The sequence below is a fragment of the Ostrea edulis genome, chromosome 3 (assembly GCF_947568905.1).
Source record: "Ostrea edulis chromosome 3, xbOstEdul1.1, whole genome shotgun sequence".
NCBI classification, from domain to species: Eukaryota; Metazoa; Mollusca; class Bivalvia; order Ostreida; family Ostreidae; genus Ostrea; species Ostrea edulis.
The window spans coordinates 2739100-2763640 of NC_079166.1; the positions used below are offsets into that span (position 1 = coordinate 2739100).

At 36.3% G+C, this 24541-nt stretch overlaps 2 protein-coding genes and 1 long non-coding RNA gene across 7 annotated transcripts in view; 1 reads left to right on the plus strand and 2 right to left on the minus strand.

Moving 5' to 3' along the window:
• The window catches only part of LOC130053124 (uncharacterized), a 30425-nt gene extending 18516 nt beyond the window's left edge, over positions 1–11909 (plus strand). For all 3 annotated transcript variants that reach the window (XR_008801610.1, XR_008801609.1, XR_008801608.1), the window contains exon 3: positions 10751–11909. This is a non-coding gene — a long non-coding RNA (uncharacterized LOC130053124). The remainder of the gene's footprint in view (positions 1–10750) is intronic.
• The window catches only part of LOC130053120 (serine/threonine-protein phosphatase 6 regulatory ankyrin repeat subunit B-like), a 107290-nt gene extending 85437 nt beyond the window's left edge, over positions 1–21853 (minus strand). The window contains exon 1 of the mRNA XM_056159736.1: positions 18986–21853. Coding sequence (XP_056015711.1) covers positions 18986–21853 — 2868 coding nt within the window. The remainder of the gene's footprint in view (positions 1–18985) is intronic.
• LOC125676784 (uncharacterized) overlaps positions 21009–24541 on the minus strand; it is a 33711-nt gene continuing 30178 nt past the window's right edge. For all 3 annotated transcript variants that reach the window (XM_056159747.1, XM_056159749.1, XM_056159750.1), the window contains one exon: positions 21009–22196. In XM_056159747.1, the coding sequence (XP_056015722.1) occupies positions 21895–22196 (302 nt within the window). In that variant the 3' untranslated portion in view covers positions 21009–21894. The remainder of the gene's footprint in view (positions 22197–24541) is intronic.

A 24541-nucleotide genomic window follows, 5' to 3' on the forward strand; every position in this document is an offset into this window, starting at 1 on the left:
ACTAAATCAGTACAAAACATTAATGATTAAGGTTTGGTATCTCCAGGGTTAACGGTTTCGAAGGACTAGTGATAACAAGCTTTATTTGTAAGATGGGCAATCATTTTTAAAGGAGCCCGGCTTAAGGGCCAAGAAAGATGTTTTAATTGGTTTTAAAAGAACATACTAATGATGCAATGAAAAATGATGTATGTTGAAAGACAAAAGAGATATAAAAAGAGCTAAATTCTCAATATTTGAAGTAACTTTGACCTTTGACCTTCACCTAATATTCAGGGTCAAAGGTCAATGATCACATTGCAGTTGGTCCCATGTTTCTATGATTATCCGTTTAAAAGTTAACGATTAGCACAAACACATAAAAGGGCAATAACTCATATAAGGGGTCAGCGGATCCTTTCACACTGAATATGTTGAAGTTGTGCTTTGAGAAACCGAAGACATTGGTGAAGGTTTGGTGTCTCTATGGTCTATGGTTTCAAAGGGGTAGCGATAACAAGGTTAATAATGTAAGGGGCAATAACTTTTAAAGGGGTCAGTCTTAGGGTACAGGTATCAAATCTTTAAAATGGATTTAAAAGGACATACTAAAGATTCAATTATATGTAGTATATGTTGAAAGACAAAAGAGATATAAAAAGAGCTAAATTTCTCATATTTTGAATGACCTTGACCTTTGACCTTGATATAAATTAAAAGGTCAAAGGATGAAGATTCTAATGCAGTTGGTCCCATGTCTCTAGGATAAATGGTTTTAAATTTTTTCAATTATTTGTAAAAATTAAAAACTTTCAGGGGCAATAACTCATAAAAGGGGTCGAAGAATCTTTTCGCAATGAATAGATTGAAGAGTCTCCTTGAATAGTTGAAGACATTGGTGAAGGTTTGGTGTCTCTACGGTCTATGGTTTCAGAGGAGTAGCGATAACAAGGTTAATACTGTAAAGGGCAATAACTTTTAAAGGGGTCAATCTTAGGGTACAGGAATTAAATCTTTAAAATAGATTTAAAACGACATACTAAAGATGCAATGATATGTAGTATATGTTGAAAGACAAAAGAGATATAAAAAGAGCTAAATTTCTCATATTTTGAATGACCTTGACCTTTGACCTTGATATAAATTAAAAGGTCAAAGGATGAAGATCCTAATGCAGTTGGTCCCATGTCTCTAGGATAAATGGTTTTAATTTTTTTTAATTATTTGTAAAAATTAAAAACTTTCAGGGGCAATAACTCATAAAAGGGGTCGAAGAATCATTTCGCAATGAATAGATTGAAGAGTCTCCTTGACTAGTTGAAGACATTGGTGAAGGTTTGGTATCTTTACGGTGTACGGTTTCGGAGGAGTAGCGATAACAAGCTTTTATTGCAAAAGGGGCAATAACTCCTTGAGGGGTCAAAGTTCATATACGCAGGGTGAACTGCCAAAATCTTTTAAGGAGTACATTCTTATGGACTATAAATCTTTTCGATAAATCTTGAAACTCAAAATCACGGGGAGGAAAAATAATAATAATAACTAGTAATCCTAATTGTTCGCGAACAATTAGAGGTCTTTACACCTTTTCTGGATTTGTTTCTTGACCTTCAATCTTGATCCATTCTTCAGTAGGTCAAATGTTGTCTCTATGGTCTATGGTTTCAAAGGGGTAGCGATAACAAGGTTAATAATGTAAGGGGCAAAAACTTTTAAAGGGGTCAATCTTAGGGTACAGGAATTAAATCTTTAAAATAGATTTAAAAGGACATACTAAGGATGCAATGATATGTAGTATATGTTGAAAGACAAAAGAGATGTACAAAGAGCTAAATTTCTCATATTTTGAATGACCTTGACCTTTGACCTTGATATAAATCAAAAGGTCAAAGGATGAAGATTCTAATGCAGTTGGTCCCATGTCTCTAGGATAAATGGTTTTAATTTTTTTTAATTATTTGTAAAAATCAAAAACTTTCAGGGGCAATAACTCATAAAAGGGGGGTCGAAGAATATTTTCGCAATGAATAGATTGAAGAGTCTCCTTGAATAGTTGAAGACATTGGTGAAGGTTTGGTGTCTCTACGGTCTATGGTTTCAGAGGAGTAGCGATAACAAGGTTAATACTGTAAAGGGCAATAACTTTTAAAGGGGTCAATCTTAGGGTACAGGAATTAAATCTTTAAAATAGATTTAAAACGACATACTAAAGATGCAATGATATGTAGTATATGATGAAAGACAAAAGAGATATAAAATGAGCTAAATTTCTCATATTTTGAATGACCTTGACCTTTGACCTTGACATAAATTAAAAGGTCAAAGGATGAAGATTCTAATGCAGTTGGTCCCATGTCTCTAGGATAAATGGTTTTAATTTTTTTCAATTATTTGTAAAAATCAAAAATTTTCAGGGGCAATAACTCATAAAAGGGGTCGAAGAATCTTTTCGCAATGAATAGATTGAAGAGTCTCCTTGACTAGTCGAAGACATTGGTGAAGGTTTGGTATCTTTACGGTGTACGGTTTCGGAGGAGTAGCGATAACAAGGTTAATACTGTAAGGGGCAATAACTTGTAAAGGGGTCAGTCTTAAGGTACAGGAATTAAATCTTTAAAATAGATTTAAAAGGACATACTAAAGATGCAATGATATTAAGTATATGTTGAAAGACAAAAGAGATATAAAAAGAGCTAAATTTCTCATATTTTGAATGACCTTGACCTTTGACCTTGATATAAATCAAAAGATCAAAGGATGAAGATTCTAATGCAGTTAGTCCCATGTCTCTATGATAAATGGTTTTAAATTTTTTCAAGTATTTGTAAAAATCAAAAACTTTCAGGGGCAATAACTCATAAAAGGGGTCGAAGAATCATTTCGCAATGAATAGATTGAAGACTCTCCTTGACTAGTCGAAGACATTGGTGAAGGTTTGGTATCTTTACGGTGTACGATTTCGGAGGAGTAGCGATAACAAGCTTTTATTGCAAAAGGGGCAATAACTCCTTGAGGGGTCAAAGTTCATATACGCAGGGTGAACTGCCAAAATCTTTTAAGGAGTACATTCTTATGGACTATAAATCTTTTCGATAAATCTTGAAACTCAAAATCACGGGGAGGAAAAATAATAATAATAATAATAATAAACAGAAGAATATCAATAGGTCTTTCCACAGAAAGGTGGAAAGACCTAATAATAATAAAAAACAGAACAATAACAAAAGGTCTTTCCACAGAAAGGTGGAAAGACCTAATAATGAAGAAGAAGAACGCGAACAATAATAGTAAGGTCTTCCGCAGGAGACAGAAGACCTTAATAATAAGAAACAGAGTAAAAACAATATGTTCCCAAACTTTGTTTGGGGAACATAAATATCACAAAGCCGATAGAGTGTACTCAACTAGTTTCTTCGATTCTTCAGGAATATATGAATATTGTTTAGTGTACATGTGTAACAAAGCAATATTCGACATACTCCTGAAGAATTGAAGAAATTAGTTGAGTATACTCTTTTGGCTTTGTGATATATTCATACATGTATCTCATACTGGATTTACCCTACTTAACATGCAATACCATATTCAAACATACAGACATGAAAATACATATAGGGAGGGGAACGAATATTCATTGTAATAGGCCAGAATTTTTAATTCCATCTGCTATTATTGAAGAAATGTAAAAATTCTGTTTGATCTTTATGTCTACTTGTAAGATAGTTTTTTGTTGGTCTTTCACTCTTATAACTTTTGTGTGAAGTAGCTTGTTGTATAGGTATGTGCCTACAAATATACTTGTATACAAACTGTAGAACTTTCAACCAACCAACTCCAGCATTATAACTTTTCAAGTACCATCCACATTGTGTATATTCTTACAGGAACTGAGCACTGGTCACTGCCTTCTTTTATCCCAAACACTACAGTAGAAAGCACTGTCACCTACAAAAAATGACACAAATTAAAATAAAATTTACTGATCAGCACAGTAATTTATGACAATATAAAACTTTAAGCTAGTTTAGACTAAATAAGATTGAATTTCTAAGTGTAATGGCATACCCAGAAAGTCGCATAATAATTTTTAAATATGTTTATTTCTTGAGCTTTTAAACCACAACATTGTTCTAGAATTCATAACAATACTATGTAAGTATGTTGTTATAAGAATTTTCAAGATGAGAGAATTTCTTTTGTGTTGTGAACTGTCCACTACCCTGTGTGCATTGAAGCATGAATTAGTATGATGTGGAATGTGGAATCTGATTACTATTCCATTATTTTGTTGATCACCATTGATTCATATACTGTCTAGCTATACAGTATGCATGTAAATATATGTAGGCTATATATGTTTTTTTTTTGCATGCTTACTTTGTGATATTTTGTTTTATCTGTGATAGTCGGTTTACGAGCTCTGTAGAGCTCATGTTATTTGTTACTATTGTATACAGTGCCGAGTTTAAATAAAATTTACTTACTTACATCACTCTACACAATGTAATATAGTTGAGCTTGACCTGCTAATATAAAACACGACGATTGAGTGCCTGTAATAAACCATTTGAATAAATAACATGCAAATTAAATTGTCCTGAAACATTTAACCTATCGATACCACCAATTTATACTTAGAGTTAGAGCTGACCGACCTACAGCCTACTAATTCTCATGCTTGTTCTGTATGTGAAACTGCATTTAAAAGCAGTGTTTTAGGTCAGAAATGCTGTAGGATATCCATCTTGAAAGGGCATTTATGATCCGTTTGTTTAAAAATGTACTTTCAGTGAAATAAACCACTAACGAAATGATAAATATTACTTACGAAAAAGACTGTCAAACTTTGCGCCATGTTGGATGCAGAAGGTGAAGGTCAGAATTAGCGCATGCGCAATAGCCTAGTCCTATTACAATAACCGCTATACCCTGCTAAAACCGCTATACCCCCCAAAAAATAAACTATACCCAATATTGCGATCACATACCCACGGATTCCTATAAGATGGGTCCAGAAATGGTTATATTAAAAAAAATGTACGGTGAATTGGTACCGTTACCATTATACAGCCAATTCGTTGAGAAATCCGATACATCCGGCGCCAAAACGTATTATAAGGTATACCACGCCCGATTAAATTAAAGGCTGTATAATATGTCTTACGGCGTGACCATGTTTGAGGGCGGGCAGGGCCGTAAATTACATGGAGGCGGAGGAGGCAGCTGCCTCCTCCAACTTTTGAGCCAAAAAAAAATTAAAATTTAAAGTTCATTAGAATTTATGTTGTTTCCAATAACTAAGAACATGATACCTCCCTTAAAAAGCATTCCAAATCTTTCTTTTAGAATGAGTTAGTCAAGTAACATCTTAGAAGGCCCTAGAATCAAGGATTTTGCACGAAACGTGTTCAGTGTGCACAAAATGTGCTCAGCGTCTGGGGGCCTGGGCGGCCCCCAGACCCCCGACTAATTTCCTGCCTCCTCCAAATTGAAGGTTAATTTACGGCCCTGGCGGGGCAATAAATATTGGCATTAGTATCTAGATCCATAACATGAGAAAAAATATCCCGAAATATTAGCACCTAACGCGTGGGGACAGACCTCAATCAAAGTATTCTAACTTTAGACATTTTTGATCCGCCTATTCATTGCACGCGGGAAACGCTGGTGGGCGGTAAATCTAGTACTGCCGACTGTCCCGGATTGCGATGTTTTATAGATTATATTAAACCGGCTAACAGAATGACTTCATATTTCTTGGGAACAATCTTTATGTCCAAATTGATTCATACAATTAAAAAAAAACAAAACAATATTAATAGGTATAAATACTTAAACTGGAGATGCAGCATACTCAAAAGCGGTAAATCTAGTACTGTGTTTTAAACGCCAAAACCGAAAACGGACATTCTTCATTCTATGCATGGTTTTACGAAGAGAATGGTGTTTTTTAAACGATATTAAACAAATCTTTGTATCTAACAAGAAGTATTGTTTTCTTTTTCACAGTTATTATACTTATATATACAGGTATTTATGATCAAAGCATGGTACAATCTAAAATAGCGATCACATGTTCAATTAATACTTTTGATATGTGCAATTATCACCTCATCCGCGTCAGTGATATTTCTTCTATTCCTGTCAAAATCAGTTTTCAAAGATTCATGTTTGGTATTCCGAACCCGATCTCTTTATATGGGTATAGTTGTATATAACCAATAAATAATACTATAAAATATTTCTTCCTTTCTTATTTCATACTTAGTTTTCTTTTTTTTTTCAGTTGTGGTTCTTTTAGATACAATGCTTTAAAAAAAGTCCACCTAATATATTTATAGTATCTATAAAAGTGTGTCATACATAGAGCACATGCTCACCAAAAATTCTCAGATTATGTATACTTATACAGAAGATACCCTCTGACTTTAGATGATCTTCAAATAATCTATGGTATGTTTTTACTGTAATATTATGTGGTAACTATATTTATTGTGAATAGTTATATACGTATATGTGCAAACATATATGTATTAATTATGCTGCACAAAAACTGTTGGTTTCCTATTTTCAAAATATCTTATATTTCAAAGTGCATAAATTTGACATAAACTGATAAATTTACAAACAATGAAATCTACATTTATAAATATGCAAGATATGTACATGTAAATTTAATTAAGAAATAAATTTCAGTTTTGAAAATACAAATAGGCCTACGGTACTGTTAGCGCTTCATGAAAAGTATGCCTGCGTGAAGCATTTTATACCCTCGTGTATTTTTACTAACCATTCAAGAGTTATGGCTAAAGTTAAAGATTTTCAAAAGTAGGTCAAATTTGAAAGGTGAAGAATTGCATGTAAAGAAAGGTCTTGTCACAAGGAGTACACATGTGAAATATGAAAACCCTATCAACATGCATTCAAGTTATGCCGAAGGTTGAAGTTTTTGCTGACAAACAGACGGATGGACCATGCAAAAACTATATAATATCCGATTATTTAAATGCGCCCCGAATATCCGATTACGGGGGTATAACATTTGCTTTTCAAAAGCATCATTCTTGTATTCAGAATCTTTCTGGAAAGGGGCGGGGGAGGGGTTGTTGACTAGAGTGCACATTAATTTTGTTTCGCTATCAACAACAATTATTCATCATGTTTCAATAATCATAATAAAATTTAAGGACAATATTTGTTTTGTTTTTTTCCATTTCACTAATGAACATAATTTTTTAAAGTACTTCATACATCGTACATTCTGGACTCATATCTTGGACGTATTATTCTAATATTTACATAGGGGCTTTTCTTCCCTGATTAAAACAACTAATATAACATCATAATTTAACAAATTAATGCGATTCTCACTATACACTCGTAAATGAGAGAGAGAGAGAGAGAGAGAGAGAGAGAGAGAGAGAGAGAGAGAGAGAGAACAGTAACCCGCGTATACATGTACATATACAGAGACCCGGTTCGGAATACACCAACATTGAATTTGAAAATTTTATCAATCGTGTGGTCAGGTGTTTGACCTAAATGAAATATTAAAAAAGACTTAATTTTGTAAATACTACATCCAACAGTAAATTACAAACAAATACACCAGGATAAGTACATATATATTATTTCTCTTCTACATCCTTATCTTTTCATGAAAATGTATTGTAACGCGTTCATTTGGGAGAGAAAAAAATCACGTAGTTGAGTTCGATTTTGACATTAAAAAGGAAAATTGGAATAAAACACAAACATACAATAAATCAGAAACATACATGTGCATACAAAGGAATGTTATTGAATATAACACTCTTATCTTTTTCTCATAAAAAAAAGTAGATTAAAGCGGCTATTTAGAAAAATAAAAAACATCAAGACTGGGACCGGCTTTTAGCACTGTTTTTATTTCTCGGTCCCACCGGTCCCGGAGTTTTCACATATTATTTTACAAAAGAAGAAAATAATATGATCAATTTACTATCAGAATGCAGGCATGAGATGTCATACCTAAGTTATTGAGAAATGGGGCTCAAATATCCTGATATATTCTATTTTTATTGAATAAAAGTATATGGGACCGAAGACCGGGTTTTAGTCACGGGACCGAGACCGAAAACCGGGACCGAGACCGGGTTTTAGTCAGTACCCATGAAACATCGTTAGTTTTACATTTACATACAAGAAATTCATTTCTATCTAATTTTTTGCTTATGTTAAATAAAAATATTGAAACCAAAGGACCAAAAACCGCAAACAAGTCAAATGTGAAAAAGTTTAAATTTTCCCAGCGCTTTCTCAATTTTTGTTGCATTGTTGAAAGTATGAACTTCACGAAAATAACACTTATTTAAAGTTAAAAATTATCGTTTTAACGTAAAAATTAATACTTTTTGATGGCCTATGGTGGCAGGGGACAGTTTCTTTGGTTTTGAAACATGTGGATAGGGGGTATACACCAAAGTCAGATTATGACAGACTAATGAAAAATCATATTTCCCTTTTATGTCCATACTTGTATTTCATATTAGTGTAGTTAATAAATTATGACCCTAAATTACATGTAATCTATAAATACTGGTGCTGGTGCACAAAACATGCTCTGAGCAGGTTCCCCTTTTTTGCTTTGATTTTCCCTCATTTGGGCTAATCCGCACCCCCCCCCCCCCACACACACACACACACACCATCACAGTACCAAACATGGGGATTTAGACACTGTGCACAATCAAGAACCCTATCTGCCCTTCTCAAAAATCTACCTCTCATATGGGGCCATCCACCTTCCCTCACAGCTACAGACCTTTTGCTAGACCCTGCATGTTTTCACCGGAATTTCTTCAGCAACTGCCCACGTGTCTTAGTTTCGTATTTGCACCCATCTATATGCTAGGAATCATGGTGACACCTACATGTTGTATATCAACATTTTTACTAAGCACTCGGCTACATTTGACATGCATCCTAAAATTATTGTATACATTTTTACACATGTAATATCACTTCAAATACGGGGTAATTCCATTTTTTGAAAAAGTTGACCAGACCTATAGTGCGAAACTGTCCCCTGCTACCTTTAAGAATTCTGACATCTCATGTCATTGACGTCAACTTCCATTTTTGACAAATCTGACTTATTCTGAGTGAAACTACACCAATACATCATGTCGACCGCCCTAAATGAGTACGCAATAAAATTATTTAAAAACCCTACATTTCTGTGTATGATGTTGTCATTTTAAAGTGATGAGAGTGTTCGAGTAAGATCCCTGTGCCTAACAAATAATATTACAAGTATATTGTATCTATGGTAAAAGTGACCTTATATGTGGTGCTACATGCTGAACATGTAGTCATGAGAACCTGTGTAGAAAATGATGGATTAGAGAGAGATAAAGGGACATAACTGCTCTTAAAATCAAGAAAATTTCCCACTTCACTGTCTACTTCTTTACATACTGTATATGTATAGACCTGAAATATGCTCTAATTAAGTAAACAACTCCCCAACAAGATTTTGAACACCTGTTCTCTTCTTACATTCTATTCTATGCCATCCTAATAGTGAAAACTAAAGATTCATGCAATTCAGCCAAATGTCAAAGGGGAGGTGGCTTGTTTACAAGTACCACCCATAAATGAGAAAATGGTGTTAACTGTGTTTTTTGTGTACAAAATGTATTTAAAATGACTTATTTCTCTATCTGCAAGTATTTTTTCATAAGTATGTAATTTTGTTTTAAAATAAAATTAAAGACCTGAAGGACCTGAGAGTCGACTGGCACTTCATTGTCAACTAGAATAGGTAATCTTGAAGGAGCAAGATAGTAGTAATCAAGGAACATCGTGTGTGTGAGTGAATTACCGACAGTTCGGGTCGGCGACGTTTCGGGTGTGCGACTGTTCGGCACCTGATGCGACGTTTCGGGAGTGCGGTGACGACAGTTCGGGAGTTTGTTAACGACAGCTCGGGAGTTGATCATTGAAATTAAAAAAGTAAGAGTTCACGTACCTAGAGGGATGCACGACGGTTCGGGAGTTGCCATTTGTCGCGCACTCGAACTGTTGATAGGTCTAATTCAAGTAACAAAATGCATAAATATTTCTTGCTATGACAGTTGCTGACATTAAGGGATAACTGTTTACCTTTATTAGCGGACAGTGTCCGTAACCTTTGCCAAAATGCTTATTATCAGCAGATAAGAAATAAATTTCACAATGTGAATATCAGCAAACAACTTAAGTTTTGTTTCCTTTAAATAGTAGCTACCCTTTAGAACAATAGAATTAAACATTTTTACTCTCAAGTGCAACACTAAAATATTGTTTCCTTGATTGTGTTTCACCAGTTACATGTATTAGAGTTTTAACACTGAGAATTAATTAATAAATCCACAAAAAATATCAAAATAACACTGAAAGTTACTAGTTTGTCATGAATCTTCAATCAATCCTGCATACATCTTTTGAAAAGTTCATAATGATTACGCTAAAAATTAAATTTCAATGGAGTTTTAAATAGACTTAATGAAATTTAAAAGACAGGAACTACTTTAAGACGAATTAAAAGTATATCTACTACGGAAAAATTACCCGTTGAACCTAATCAACGCTGGAATAGAAAACGCAACTAAAATTCCAATACAGAATCTCCGTAATCCACGCCGATCCACTAATTCCAAACACAGTGGGAACATTTGTTTTGTAGTTACACATAATCCCAGTCACAGAAATATACTTTTTGATGCTAAACGTTTCTTTCCTATTTTAGAACAATCTAAAAATATGAAGAAAATTATACAACCCAGAGATATTATCAACAGCTGACGACAGGCCCCCGATCTAAAAAGAAGATGTTAACCAAAGCCCCGTTTTACAACCCGGGAGAATATTCCATCTGTTCAGAAATGTGGCGAACATAGATGCGGGACCTGTAGCTTTATCAAGGAAGGAAACAAAATCCAGCTTAAATCGGGAATGGAAATCCACGCCAATTTTTCAATGAACTGCAAATCGGAAAATTTTATTTACTGTGACATTTGCCCGACTTGCAAAGAATTTTAAATTGGACAGACCAGTAAATTAATTGCATGCGCGGGTTCGTGTCCACAAGCAACAAATAAAAAAAGTAAGTGTCCGAAATACGCCATGCTGTGAATATTTTTCCAAATGCGGAAATGGAAAATTTATTTCATTCCCTTTATATAAACTTCCGAATAACAATGAAGATCTTCGTTTAAGAAAGGAGGATTATTTCATCAAACATTTTTAAACCTAAACTTAATCGTAAATAGCTTTAAATGCATTTATTCTATGTACATCAGTATTATCATATATATATCAACGTTACTATAAAACAATGACTCTCTTAGAGTCTTCAGTTCTTCTTCATGCAAACTGTTATAAATATCCAACTTCTGAGTCCCATTGTTCACCACTATTCTGTCCTGGACAGAGTACAACTCCAGGTAACCCTCGACGGTATTCTTTGCAAACAGGATGCCTGGTTCTGTCAGAATGCTATCTCCGACTGTCTTAAACTGCATTTCCTCAATAGTAGCTGGTTCACCACTGCTGTCTTGGTATCCTCCTCCCTCTACTCAGGCTCTCACCTCGTTTCCTATACCAAAATCGCCGTTTTGCCATCTGGAGTGTGTTTCTACAAATCTTTGCGTATGTTATAACGTGATCGGGTGAACTATATTCCTGAATGCTGTGGAGCATGAATTGTGCTCTCACCATTATATCATCGGTGTGTAGCGGTAGGCATGAGAATAGAAATTGAAAATATAGCGATAGGCGTGAGAATAGAAATTGAGAATATGGCGATAGGTGTGAGAATAGAAATTGAGAATATAGGCATCAAAATAGAATATAGCGATAGGCGTGAGAATAGAATATAGCAATAGGCGTGAGAATAGAATATAGCAATAGGCGTGAGAATAGAAATTGAGAATATAGCGATTGGCGTGAGAATAGAAATTGAGAATATAGCGATAGGCGTGAGAATAGAAATTGAGAATATAGCGATAGGCGTGAGAATAGAAATTGAGAATATAGCGATAGGCGTGAGAATAGAATATAGCGATAGGCGTGAGAATAGAAATTGAGAATATGGCGATAGGTATGAGAATAGAAATTGAGAACATAGCGATAGGCATGAGAATAGAAATTGAGAATATAGCGATAGGCGTGAGAATAGAAATTGAGAATATAGCGATAGGCATGAGAATAGAAATTGAGAATATAGTGATAGGCGTGAGAATAGAAATTGAGAATATAGCGATAGGCGTGAGAATAGAATATAGCGATAGGCGTGAGAATAGAAATTGAGAATATGGCGATAGGTGTGAGAATAGAAATTGAGAATATAGGCATGAAAATAGAATATAGCGATAGGCGTGAGAATAGAATATAGCAATAGGCGTGAAAATAGAATATAGCAATAGGCGTGAGAATAGAAATTGAGAATATAGCGATAGGCGTGAGAATAGAAATTGAGAATATAGCGATAGGCGTGAGAATAGAAATTGAGAATATAGCGATAGGCATGAGAATAGAAATTGAGAATATAGTGATAGGCGTGAGAATAGAAATTGAGAATATAGCGATAGGCGTGAGAATAGAATATAGCGATAGGCGTGAGAATAGAAATTGAGAATATGGCGATAGGTGTGAGAATAGAAATTGAGAATATAGGCATGAAAATAGAATATAGCGATAGGCGTGAGAATAGAATATAGCAATAGGCGTGAAAATAGAATATAGCAATAGGCGTGAGAATAGAAATTGAGAATATAGCGATAGGCGTGAGAATAGAAATTGAGAATATAGCGATAGGCGTGAGAATAGAAATTGAGAATATAGCGATAGGCGTGAGAATAGAAATTGAGAATATAGCGATAGGCGTGAGAATAGAATATAGCGATAGGCGTGAGAATAGAATATAGCGATAGGCGTGAGAATAGAAATTGAGAATATGGCGATAGGTATGAGAATAGAAATTGAGAACATAGCGATAGGCGTGAGAATAGAAATTGAGAATATAGCGATAGGCGTGAGAATAGAATATAGCGATAGGCGTGAGAATATAATATAGCGATAGGCTTTAGAATAGAAATTGAGAATATGGCGATAGGCGTGAGAATAGAAATTGAGAATATAGCGATAGGCGTGAGAATAGAATATAGCGATAGGCGTGAGAATAGAAATTGAGAATATGGCGATAGGTGTGAGAATAGAAATTGAGAATATAGGCATGAAAATAGAATATAGCGATAGGCGTGAGAATAGAATATAGCAATAGGCGTGAAAATAGAATATAGCAATAGGCGTGAGAATAGAAATTGAGAATATAGCGATAGGCGTGAGAATAGAAATTGAGAATATAGCGATAGGTGTGAGAATAGAAATTGAGAATATAGCGAAAGATGTGAGAATAGAAATTGAGAATATAGCGATAGGCGTGAGAATTCAAATTGAGAATATAGCGATAGGTGTGAGAATAGAAATTGAGAATATAGCGATAGGCGTGAGAATAGAAATTGAGATTATAGTGATAGGCGTGAGAATAGAAATTGAGAATATAGAGATTGGCGTGAGAATAGAAATTGAGAATATAACGATAGGCATGAGAATAGAAATTGAGAATATAGCGATAGGTGTGAGAATAGAAATTGAGAATATAGCAATAGGCGTGAGAATAGAAATTGAGATTATAGTGATAGGCGTGAGAATAGAAATTGAGAATATAGCGATAGGTGTGAGAATAGAAATTGAGAATATAGCGATAGGTGTGAGAATAAAAATTGAGAATATAGCGGTAGGTGTGAGAATAGAAATTGAGATTATAGCGATAGGTGTGAGAATAGAAATTGAGAATATAGCAATAGGCATGAGAATAGAAATTGAGATTATAGTGATAGGCGTGAGAATAGAAATTGAGAATATAGAGATTGGCGTGAGAATAGAAATTGAGAATATAACGATAGGCATGAGAATAGAAATTGAGAATATAGCGATAGGTGTGAGAATAGAAATTGAGAATATAGCGATAGGCTTGAGAATAGAAATTGAGAATATAGCGATAGGCGTGAGAATAGAAATTAAGAATATAGCGATAGGCGTGAGAATAGAAATTGAGAATATAGCGATAGGCGTGAGAATAGAAATTGAGAATATAGCGATAGGTGTGAGAATAGAAATTAAGAATATAGCAATAGGCGTGAGAATAGAAATGGAGAATATGGCAATAGGTGTAAGAATAGAAATTGAGAATATAGCGATAGGTGTGAGAATAGAAATTAAGAATATAGCGGTAGGTGGAGATGCAAGGTGAAGATAACGAACAGTGATCAATCTCATAACTCCTACAAGCAATACAAATTAGATAGTTGGGCATACACGGACCCCTGGACACACCAGAGATGAAAGGGGAACAATGCGCATTGGTGAATTCATGTCAGCTTTAATATTTATGACCCCATGGATATACTTAGATCCCTATTTAAAGCCCACCATACGCCTAAGGATCATAATTTATACAAACTTCAATCTGCCATACCTGCTTGCACATTAACATAATCATGTCCTTGCTGTTACTGAGAAAATATTTTTTAAAGAATTTTCAAATATGTTTCTATATAAAACTTTGAACCTCTATTGTGTCCCAATCCTATTCCCTCGGATCACGCACTGTATGCTTGTATACCAATATTTTAAAAGTATTGTCCTATATATCCCCATGTAAAACTTGTATCCTCTATTGTGGCCTCACTCTAACCTAGGGGGTCGTGATTTGAACAAACTTTATCCTTAACTACCTAGGAATGTTTGCATATTAATATGAGTAATCACGACCCTGTTGTCTTTGAGAAGAAGATTTAGAAAAAAAAATTATATTTCACCATGTAAAACTTTGATTCTCTATCTGGGCCCCACCCTACCCCTGGGGTTCATGATTAGAACAATCTTCACCTGGGAATGATTGCATTAATCAATACCAGTAATCATAGCACTGCTGTTATTGAGGATTTTCTTTAAAGATTATTTTCCTATATACATCTACACGTATTCCCATGCAAAACTTTAATCCCCGATTGTGCCCCCACTCTATCCCCGGGGATCATGATTTGAATAAAATGTTATCTGCACGACCCAGAGTTGCTTGTTAAAATATGAGTGGTCATGTCCTTCCGGTTATTGAGTAAAACGTATATTGCTATGTAGAATTCCAATCCCCTATTACTTGCATATCAATATGACTCATCAAGGTACTGTTGTTCTTGAGAAAAAAGATTTGCTTTGTCTCCCCCATATAAAAACTGAGTCTCCTTTTGTGGCCCCTTCCTACTCCTGGGGAGGCCATGGTTTGAACAAATTTGTATCTACACTATATCAGGAAGCTTTCATGTAAATTTGAACTTCTCTGGTCCATTCGTTCTACAGAAGATTTTTAAATGTCCCTATTTATTTTTTCTTGATTATTTCCCCTTTGAAGGGATTATTGCCCTTCAGTTGAACACAGGTGAATCCACTTTACCCAAAGATCCGTATGACAAGTTTGGATGAAATTGGCCCAGTGGTTCTGGTAAAAAAATAGATGAAAATGTAAAGTTTACGAATATTACACAACTATCTACAGGTAGTACAGGTTAAAGTTGTGGTCGTGAGTGACTCATGTGACTTTAAAACAAAGATCACTAGGCCAAGAGTGTCTATTATTTAGTATTTCTACATTTATATTTTTATTTCTCTTGACACAGAAGAACACAAGGGGATCCCCCCGAAACACATTCTCCAGTAGAGTTGTCTACCCTTGTCCTGTAGAGGTGTTTGATTGCTACAAGCCTACATGTATCTCATAGACATCATAGTCCTCTTCTGAATGAAAGAGCGACAATGCGTAAACTATATTGCTAGGTGAAGATAACGAATAGCGATCAATCTCATAACTCCTATATGCAATAAAAATAGAGAGTTGGGCAGACACGGACCCCTGGATATACCAGAGGTGGAATTAACATTAACGAACGAAATCCTTAAAAGCTGCGAGTTTTCGGGTTGCATGGGGCTTTAATTGATTTTTGAAGGTATGTTTGGACACAATTAGTATAGTAGGAAAATAGGTTAGAAAATTTTTGATATGAAATTTATGAGACGGCGATTTAAGAATATAGCGATATTTAAGACCTCAACTGTGCGCATTTTTTGTGCACCGTAAATCGAAGGTTTTACAAGGGGTGGATCTGTAGCACTCCGATGTGTCCCAATATTTTTTCAGACGAGTTTCAGTTCTGCAGCTAGTGCCTTGGAGGAGAAAGCATCTCCTGTCGACCGGTCACATCCGCCGTGAGCCCTATCTCTTGATCAGGTAAACTGAGTTATCCGTAGTCACAATCAGTGTGTCGAAACCGGCCTGACAATCGGTACACGTATGAGACACGTCAGACAGTATTTGACCTAATGATAGGTTGTATTAGCAAACTAGATCGTTATAACAACGATAGAATTTACGAAATGCTGACTTTAAACGAGATTGTTGAAACCCCGGATATGGAATTTTCTACACTAGTTAATTTTGCAGCTAGCTTTTCTCACGCCCCTTTAACCCTCTTTTCCTAGAGGTCTGAACTTGATTACAAATGTTTAAATAAATATATAGAAAGTGTCTAGTATCAATAACTGATGAGAGTATAACTGACTCTATAAACACATAAAAACGGAAGTGGGGGTGTTCCTGAAAATCAAGGTCAGTGTTGTAGCACAGAACCCCCCCCCCCCTTCTCACCCTATAGAACGGGTTCATATTAAGCCGCTCTACTGAAAAAATATATACTCAAATTCTCACTTAATAAACGTAAAATTCCATGATTTTGTTTACTTGAATGTATTTCCTGGTACCACTGGTATATAGACAAGAAGACAAATTGTCAATAAGTTTATTCAATCATACATGTGTAGCTAAGATGGGGTGCTGTTTTGGCGCCATGTAAGAAAAGCTACGCTGGTTTTGTGTATTGCTGCCCCCACCACGGTATAAAATCAGACATTGACTCATTTTCTGTTGGGAGACACTATACTAAGCTGGAATTTACCTGAAATTAAATTTTAATTTGTACGAAATTCAGAAGGGGAAGATGTAACACACGTGTAGTGTATTTAATCAATGTATTGTAACACACGTGTAATGTATTTAATCAATGTATTGTAACACACGTGTAATGTATTTAATCAATTTATTGTAACACTCGTGTAATGTATTTAATCAATTTATTGTAATACACGTGTAATGTATTTAATCAATTCATTGTAACACACGTGTAATGTATTTAATCAATTGATTGTAACACTCGTGTAATATATCTAATCAATTTATTGTAACACATGTGTAATGTATTTAATCAATTTATTGATGATTCATTTCAACAGTCCAATATACAAACAATGTAATCTAGAACACGTAACAGAAATATTGGATACTGATTCTGTGGATAATAAACATATACAGTACATAATAAAAAGGCATTAAGTATTATACACAAGCAGACCTATTCATAATCAATGACTTAGACAACAGACTGTCACAGCCAACGTTTAATATTAATCTTAGATTTTATTCAGTATACCGGTATTTTCAGAAAGCTTCCAGCGATTTTTTTCTACCCACTGGTACTGGTAGCGGTACCCATTCAATTGGGAAAAATAGCGTCAATATTGAACAAATTGGGAATTTTCTACCAATGTATCGGCAAATGATTTTAACTAAAAGAAAAGAAAAAAGAAAACAAAACAAGAAGTAGTGAATTGGGAATTTTCAGTCTCAAAATTGGGAAAAATCAATGGTTTTTGGCATTGGGAATGGTACCGTTTATCGGTACCAGTTATATAAGGAAAAAAATCGCTGGCTTCGAATTTTACAGAATATATGCATGTAAAACACTGTATTATTGTACACAAACAAATGGAAACTTAACGAGAGAGATGTGCGGCCAGACAATTTATAAATAGCATTATGTACAAAGATACTTGAAACCTATTGGGTTTTATATTCAGTACATCTAATGAAAAAACGAACACATTTCTCTACAATTCTATCAGGGACTTCTGACATGTTTCTTTATCTCTTGTCCTCAGTAACATCTCTCTACAATTCTATCAGGGACTATACCGAGTGTCTTCTGACATGTTTCTTTATCTCACACATCACTCTCTTGTTTTCAGTAACAACATCTCTCTACAATTCTATCAGGGACTATACAGAGTGTCTTCTGACATGTTTCTTTATCTCACACATCATTCTCTTGCACTGTGACGCTTTGATCATTCTGTCAAGCCAATCTCTACTGTTACTGTACTTACACACCAGTCGCCTCGTCCTCTCTAGAACAAACACACCCTCCCTGTCTAACACAGAGTCATACTCACTATACCTCACCCTGATATTGACGTCCGCCCCCGCCCACAGTAGGATCCTCACCTTCTCCATTATATCAAAAACATAACCACTCTCATCAATCAGTGTATACAACAGAGGTCTCACATCAGACTTAATGTCCTCATCATACAACTGTATCGACTGATTGACATCCAGACCCAGACACAACAGACGTCTCAGTACACCACACTCTCCCTCACAGATTGTCCTCCACAAGTATTCACACATACACCACACTGATCTGTCTGTCACCACCACAGCATCCCTACTGTCTGTTTTAACTCCAGCATGTCTGATGTCCACCAGACAGTTAAATAGGTGTACATTTCTATTACATTGACCAGGAATAATTTTATTTTGTTCCTGTATGAGATATTTCACTATATCTGGTTTCTTCAGTATTAATGCATAAAATACTGCTGACACATTAATATCAACAACCTGAGTAACCAAGTCAGCTCCATGTTCTACTAGATATTTCATTATTGATAAAGAACACATTCTTACTGCAGCTGTCAGTGGTGTATTCCCCTGTCTATTCTGTAGATTGACATCAGCCTTCGCCTTCACCTTCACCAGCTCCTCCACTATACTCACATGTCCTCTCTCACATGCAGCTATCAGTGGTGTATCCCCGTCACCATCCTGTAGATTGACATCAGCCCCCGCCTTCACCAGCTCCTCCACTATACTCACACGTCCTCCCTCACATGCAACTATCAGTGGTGTACTGCCGTACTTATCCTGTAGATTGACATCAGCCCCCACCTTCACCAGCTCCTCCACTATACTCACATGTCTTCTCTCACATGCAGCTATCAGTGGTGTCTTGCCGTACTGATCCTGTAGATTGACATCAGCCCCTGCCTTCACCAGCTCCTCCACTATACTCACATGTCTTCCCTCACATGCAGCTATCAGTGGTGTCTTGCCGTACTGATCCTGTAGATTGACATCAGCCCCTGCCTTCACCAGCTCCTCCACTATACTCACATGTCCTCCCTTACATGCAGCTATCAGTGGTGTCTTGCCGTACTGATTCTGTAGATTGACATCAGCCCCTGCCTTCACCAGCTCCTCCACTATACTCACATGTCCTCCCTCATATGCAACTATCAGTGGTGTATTGCTTTCATAATCCTGTAGATTGACATCAGCCCCCGCCTTCACCAGCTCCTCCACTATACTCACATGTCCTCTCTCACATGCAACTATCAGTGGTTTCTTGCTGTACTTACCCTGTAGATTGACATCAGCCCCTGCCTTCACCAGCTCCTCCACTATACTCACATGTCCTCTCTCACATGCAGCTATCAGTGGTGTATCCCCGTCATCATCCTGTACATTGACATCAGCCCCCGCCTTCACCAGCTCCTCCACTATACTCACACGTCCTCTCTGACATGCAACTATCAGTGGTGTATTGCTTATATAATCCTGTAGATTGACATCAGCCCCCGCCTTCACCAGCTCCTCCACTATACTCACATGTCCTCCCAAACATGCAACTATCAGTGGTGTACTGCTGTACTTATCCTGTAGATTGACATCAGCCCCCGCCTTCACCAGCTCCTCCACTATACTCACATGTCCTTCCTCACATGCAACTATCAGTGGTTTCTTGCGTATATAATCCTGTAGATTGACATCAGCCCCTGCCTTCACCAGCTCCTCCACTATACTCACATGTCCTCCCTCACATGCAGCAGTAAGAGGTAAATGATACACAAAAACACCTTTACTGATCTGACCTATCCCATTGATTGTTTTCTTACAGATAGGAAGCAGAACTCTAACTGTCAGTACATCACCACTATAACAACACAATGTAAGTAATCTACACTCTTCTAAAAGCCTACTGATTTCACTTTCCTGTTTATTACTTGTATATATCCCAGATGTAGATTGTTCTACAGGCCTATTGTTCTCCGGATTATTGCATGCTTCTACTCCCGATCCCTCTACCATTCTTTCTCTTCTAGATCTATTAAAAACTTTATTCTTAATCTTTTCAAATATCTCGGATCTAGATTCCTGTGGAAAACTTCCTGTTATCGTAAACAATTCACTTATTTCATTGTGTTGTTCAGTCTGTTGTACTATGTACTTTAATATCTGATAATGTCCATAGCAAGCCACCCAGCTGATCACTCTCACATTGTACGTGTGTTCATCCCATATGTTTCCCTCATCCCCTAGTCTATACTTCCCCATTAGCACCTCCTGTCTCTGCCCCTCACTCCACTTCTCACTCTCCTCCACACACTTTTTTTTACTCGCTATCTTATCTACATTTCCCTGACTGGACAGAAATAAGTCTTTTAATTCTGTGTATGACTTTGTCTCTAACACACCAATAAAAGTCTGACACACCTTGGGATGTTTCAAAACCTGATTCCTGAAAACATCATACAGCTCCATGTTCTGTATGTCTTTGTACAATCTCTCTGCTAACAGTGGGTACTGATCCTCACGTAACCTTATACACAGATCAGACGATTCCTCTCTCTCACTGTTTTTATCATCACTCTCCTTCTCTTTTCCATCACTACTCTCACACCCCTCAATAGGTTGAGAATCACTCTGTTTCACCTTTTCATCACCATCATTGCCACTCTCATCACCCTCAATAGATTGAGATTCCTCTCTCTCACTGTTTTTATGATCACTCTCCTTCTCTTTTCCATCACTATCACTGCTACTCTCATGCCCCTCAATAGATTGAGAATCACTCTGTTTCTCTTTCAATTTGTTAACAATATCTGGTTCACTTGTCTGTGGTTTGACATAATTAGCAATATAATTACTACTCATATAATCAAACATTTGGTCAGTAAACTGTTTGCCATAATGATAAGCACAAATTTCAAACATGGAGTCATGTATAAATGTGTATTTTGCACCACATTGTTTTGTGTATGTCCCCTCCATTGCTGACAAAGCATCCATAAACTTGAAAGTATCAGTGTACTGTTCTAATCTGCAATTTTTCAAAAGTTGTTTTTTCATGTTAATGAAATGTTCATTTTTGTTATCCTCTAGAACGTTTTCTGAGAGACTGTTTTCATTTAGCATACACAGAACAAGTGTTGCATAATTCAGTTTGTTATGTCCCTGCATATCATCAAGTTCATCAATGATACATTGGACTGGATTCAGGAAAAACTTTGAACCAAGAGCTTGGAATTTTGTTTCCTTTGAAAACAATTTACAGAGAAGAGGAAACATGTGAGATGTTGATGTCAGCAATGCAGGCGACATTAAATCAACATTTAAACCATACTTCTGGAGAATCTGTTTTTTGTCATTATCATCTAATGCATGATCAGAACTGTGTAACTTAATCACAGTCTCTTCTTTGGTAAGGAATGGTCTGTAAGGTAGTGTCTCATTAAACACAGTCTCTCTACATGTCATCAAAGTTCTAGACTTGCCCATGCAAGGCTGTGTTATTTTCTGTTCATAATCAGTCAACACATCTAATTTAGTTTTTTGAGGCCAAAGACACCCACCACATCATCAATAACAAAAACCTGCGGATTCTTTGGATCACCATATTCCTCTATCTTCTTGATGTCTTTGGTTGGAACAATCTCGTAACCTTCCTCCTCGAACTTGAGGGCGATGTGGTGAGCCGTGGCAGACTTACCGGACCCAGGAACTCCAACAAACGTTACGCAAGGTTGGTTCCTCGCTTTCTCCATCACCGATGGGTAGCTGTGGGTTTCATAGTAAACCTTGTCTTCCTCTCTCCATTTCTCGATGTCAATATCATATTGCTCTGAAATTACATGTGAAGAAACAGCTAACAAAAGAAAGCCAACAGGGTCAATATTCTATCCCTGTAACTGTGTATTGGCAACTACACAATGCACCATTCGTTCAATGTAAATATAGAAATGTGAATGCAGAAACGTTAAATATAAATGTGAAAATGTTAAATACAAGAGGCCCACAGGCCTTATCGGTCACCTGTCGAGTACTAGTGAAAAAGTATCTACAAAAAAATTCCTGTTCTGAATATCTAAGCTAAATTCTAATGTTCAGGAACAGAATAAAACAAGATGTGTAAAATTACCATGTTTAGTACATACTTTTCTGCTATTCCTAAGATTTTATACAGTATCATCAAATTTACAGATAAATACTGTATACTAAGTTTGACCCCACCCTGGGGTCAGAACCCCTACCCGGGGGATCATCAAATTTACAATTTTAGTAAAGTACTAGCTGCTCTTTCTGAATATCCATTTACTTTCAATCTAGTACCAATAACACTAAAGAAGATGCTATCTAAGTGTTATACACAAACACTATATAGTAAGTTTGGCCCCACCCTGGGGTCAGAACCTCTTCCCCGGAAATCATGAAATTTACAATTTTGGTAAAGGACTACCTGCTCTTTCTAAAAATCCATTTAGTTTCAATCTAGTACCAATAACACTAAAGAAGATGTTATTTAAGTGTTTCACACATAAACACTATATAGTAAGTTTGGCCCCACCCTGAGGTCAAAACCCCTACCCCGGGGATCATGAAATTTACAATTTTGGTGGAGCCTTTTCTGCTCTAAACCACTAGGCATTTAGTTTTTCTTACACATGTGCAGTTATAGAGAAAATTTTTGAAAATTGGTCATTTTTGGAAAGTTTCTGCCCTGCCCCCAAGGCCCAAGGGGTGCAGGAATCCTGAAATTTACAATTTATGTCCCACAGATGCTTCATACCAAATTTGAAAAGAATTGGAATGATAGTTATCAAAAATAAATTAACAAGAGATGTTTGTAAAACTGTAAAACTGGCATCCCCATGGTGCAAAATTGAAAAGGGTTATACACACACACATCATTTAATTGAGAGTAGTATCATCAATTCAAAATATTGAGCAGACAATATCTTCCTATGTCAAGAGTGGATTGACCATGTGACCTAAAAATCAATAGGGGTCATCAACTCCTGAAGATGTACCAGTGTACCAAGTTTGATGTCTGTCAAGCAAAGGGTTCTCATGATATTGAGCGGACAGTATATTCCTATGTACAGTTTAACCCTTGACCTTTGACCACGCAAACTCAAAATCAATAGGTGTCATCTTCTCCTGAAGATGTACCAGTGTACCAAGTTTAATGTCAGTCAAGCAAAGGGTTCTCAAGATATGGAGCAGACAGTATATTCCAATGTCCAGTTTGACCCTTGACCTTTGACCATGTGATCTGAAAATCAATAGGGGTCGTCTTCTCCTGAAGACGTACCAGTGTACCACGTTTGATGTCTGTCAAGCAAAGGGTTCTCAAGATATTGAATGGACAGTATATTCCTATGTCCAGTTTGACCCTTGACCTTTAAACATGTGACCTCAAAAGAAATAGCCTAGGGGTAATTTTCTCCTGAAGATGTACCAGTGTACCAAGTTTGATGTCTGTCAAGCGAAGGGTTCTCAAGATATTGAACGGACAGTATATTCCTGTCTAGTGTGACCCTTGACCTTTGACCATGTGACCTCAAAATCAATAGTGGTCGTCTTCTCCTGAAGACGTATCAGTGTACCAAGTCTGATGTCTGTCAAGAAAAGGGTTGACCATGTGACCTCAAAATAAATAGGGGTCATCTTCTCTTGAAGATGTACCAGTGTATCAAGTTTGATGTCTGTCAAGCAAAGGGTTCTCGAGATATTGAACGGACAGTATATTCCTATGTCCAGTTTGGCCATGTGACCTCAAAATCAATAGGGGTCATCTTCTTCAGAAGATGTACTGGCGTACCAAGTTTGATGTCTGTCAAGCAAAGGGTTCTTTAGACATTGACTGGTCAGTATATTCCTATGCCCAGTTTGACCCTTGACCTTTGACCATATGACCTCAAAATCAATAGGGGTAATCTACTCCTTAGGATGTACCAGTGTGCCAAGTTTGATGTCTTTCAAGCAAAGGGTTCTCAAGATATTGAGCGGACATTATATTCCTATGTCCAGAGTAGATTGACCCTTGACCTTTTCACCTGAAAAACAATAGGGATCCTCTTCTACTCATAACTAACCCACATATGAAATGTCATTATCATCAAGTGAATGGTTTTCAAGATATTGAGCGGACAACACATGGTCTACAGACCGACCGACAGACCGACC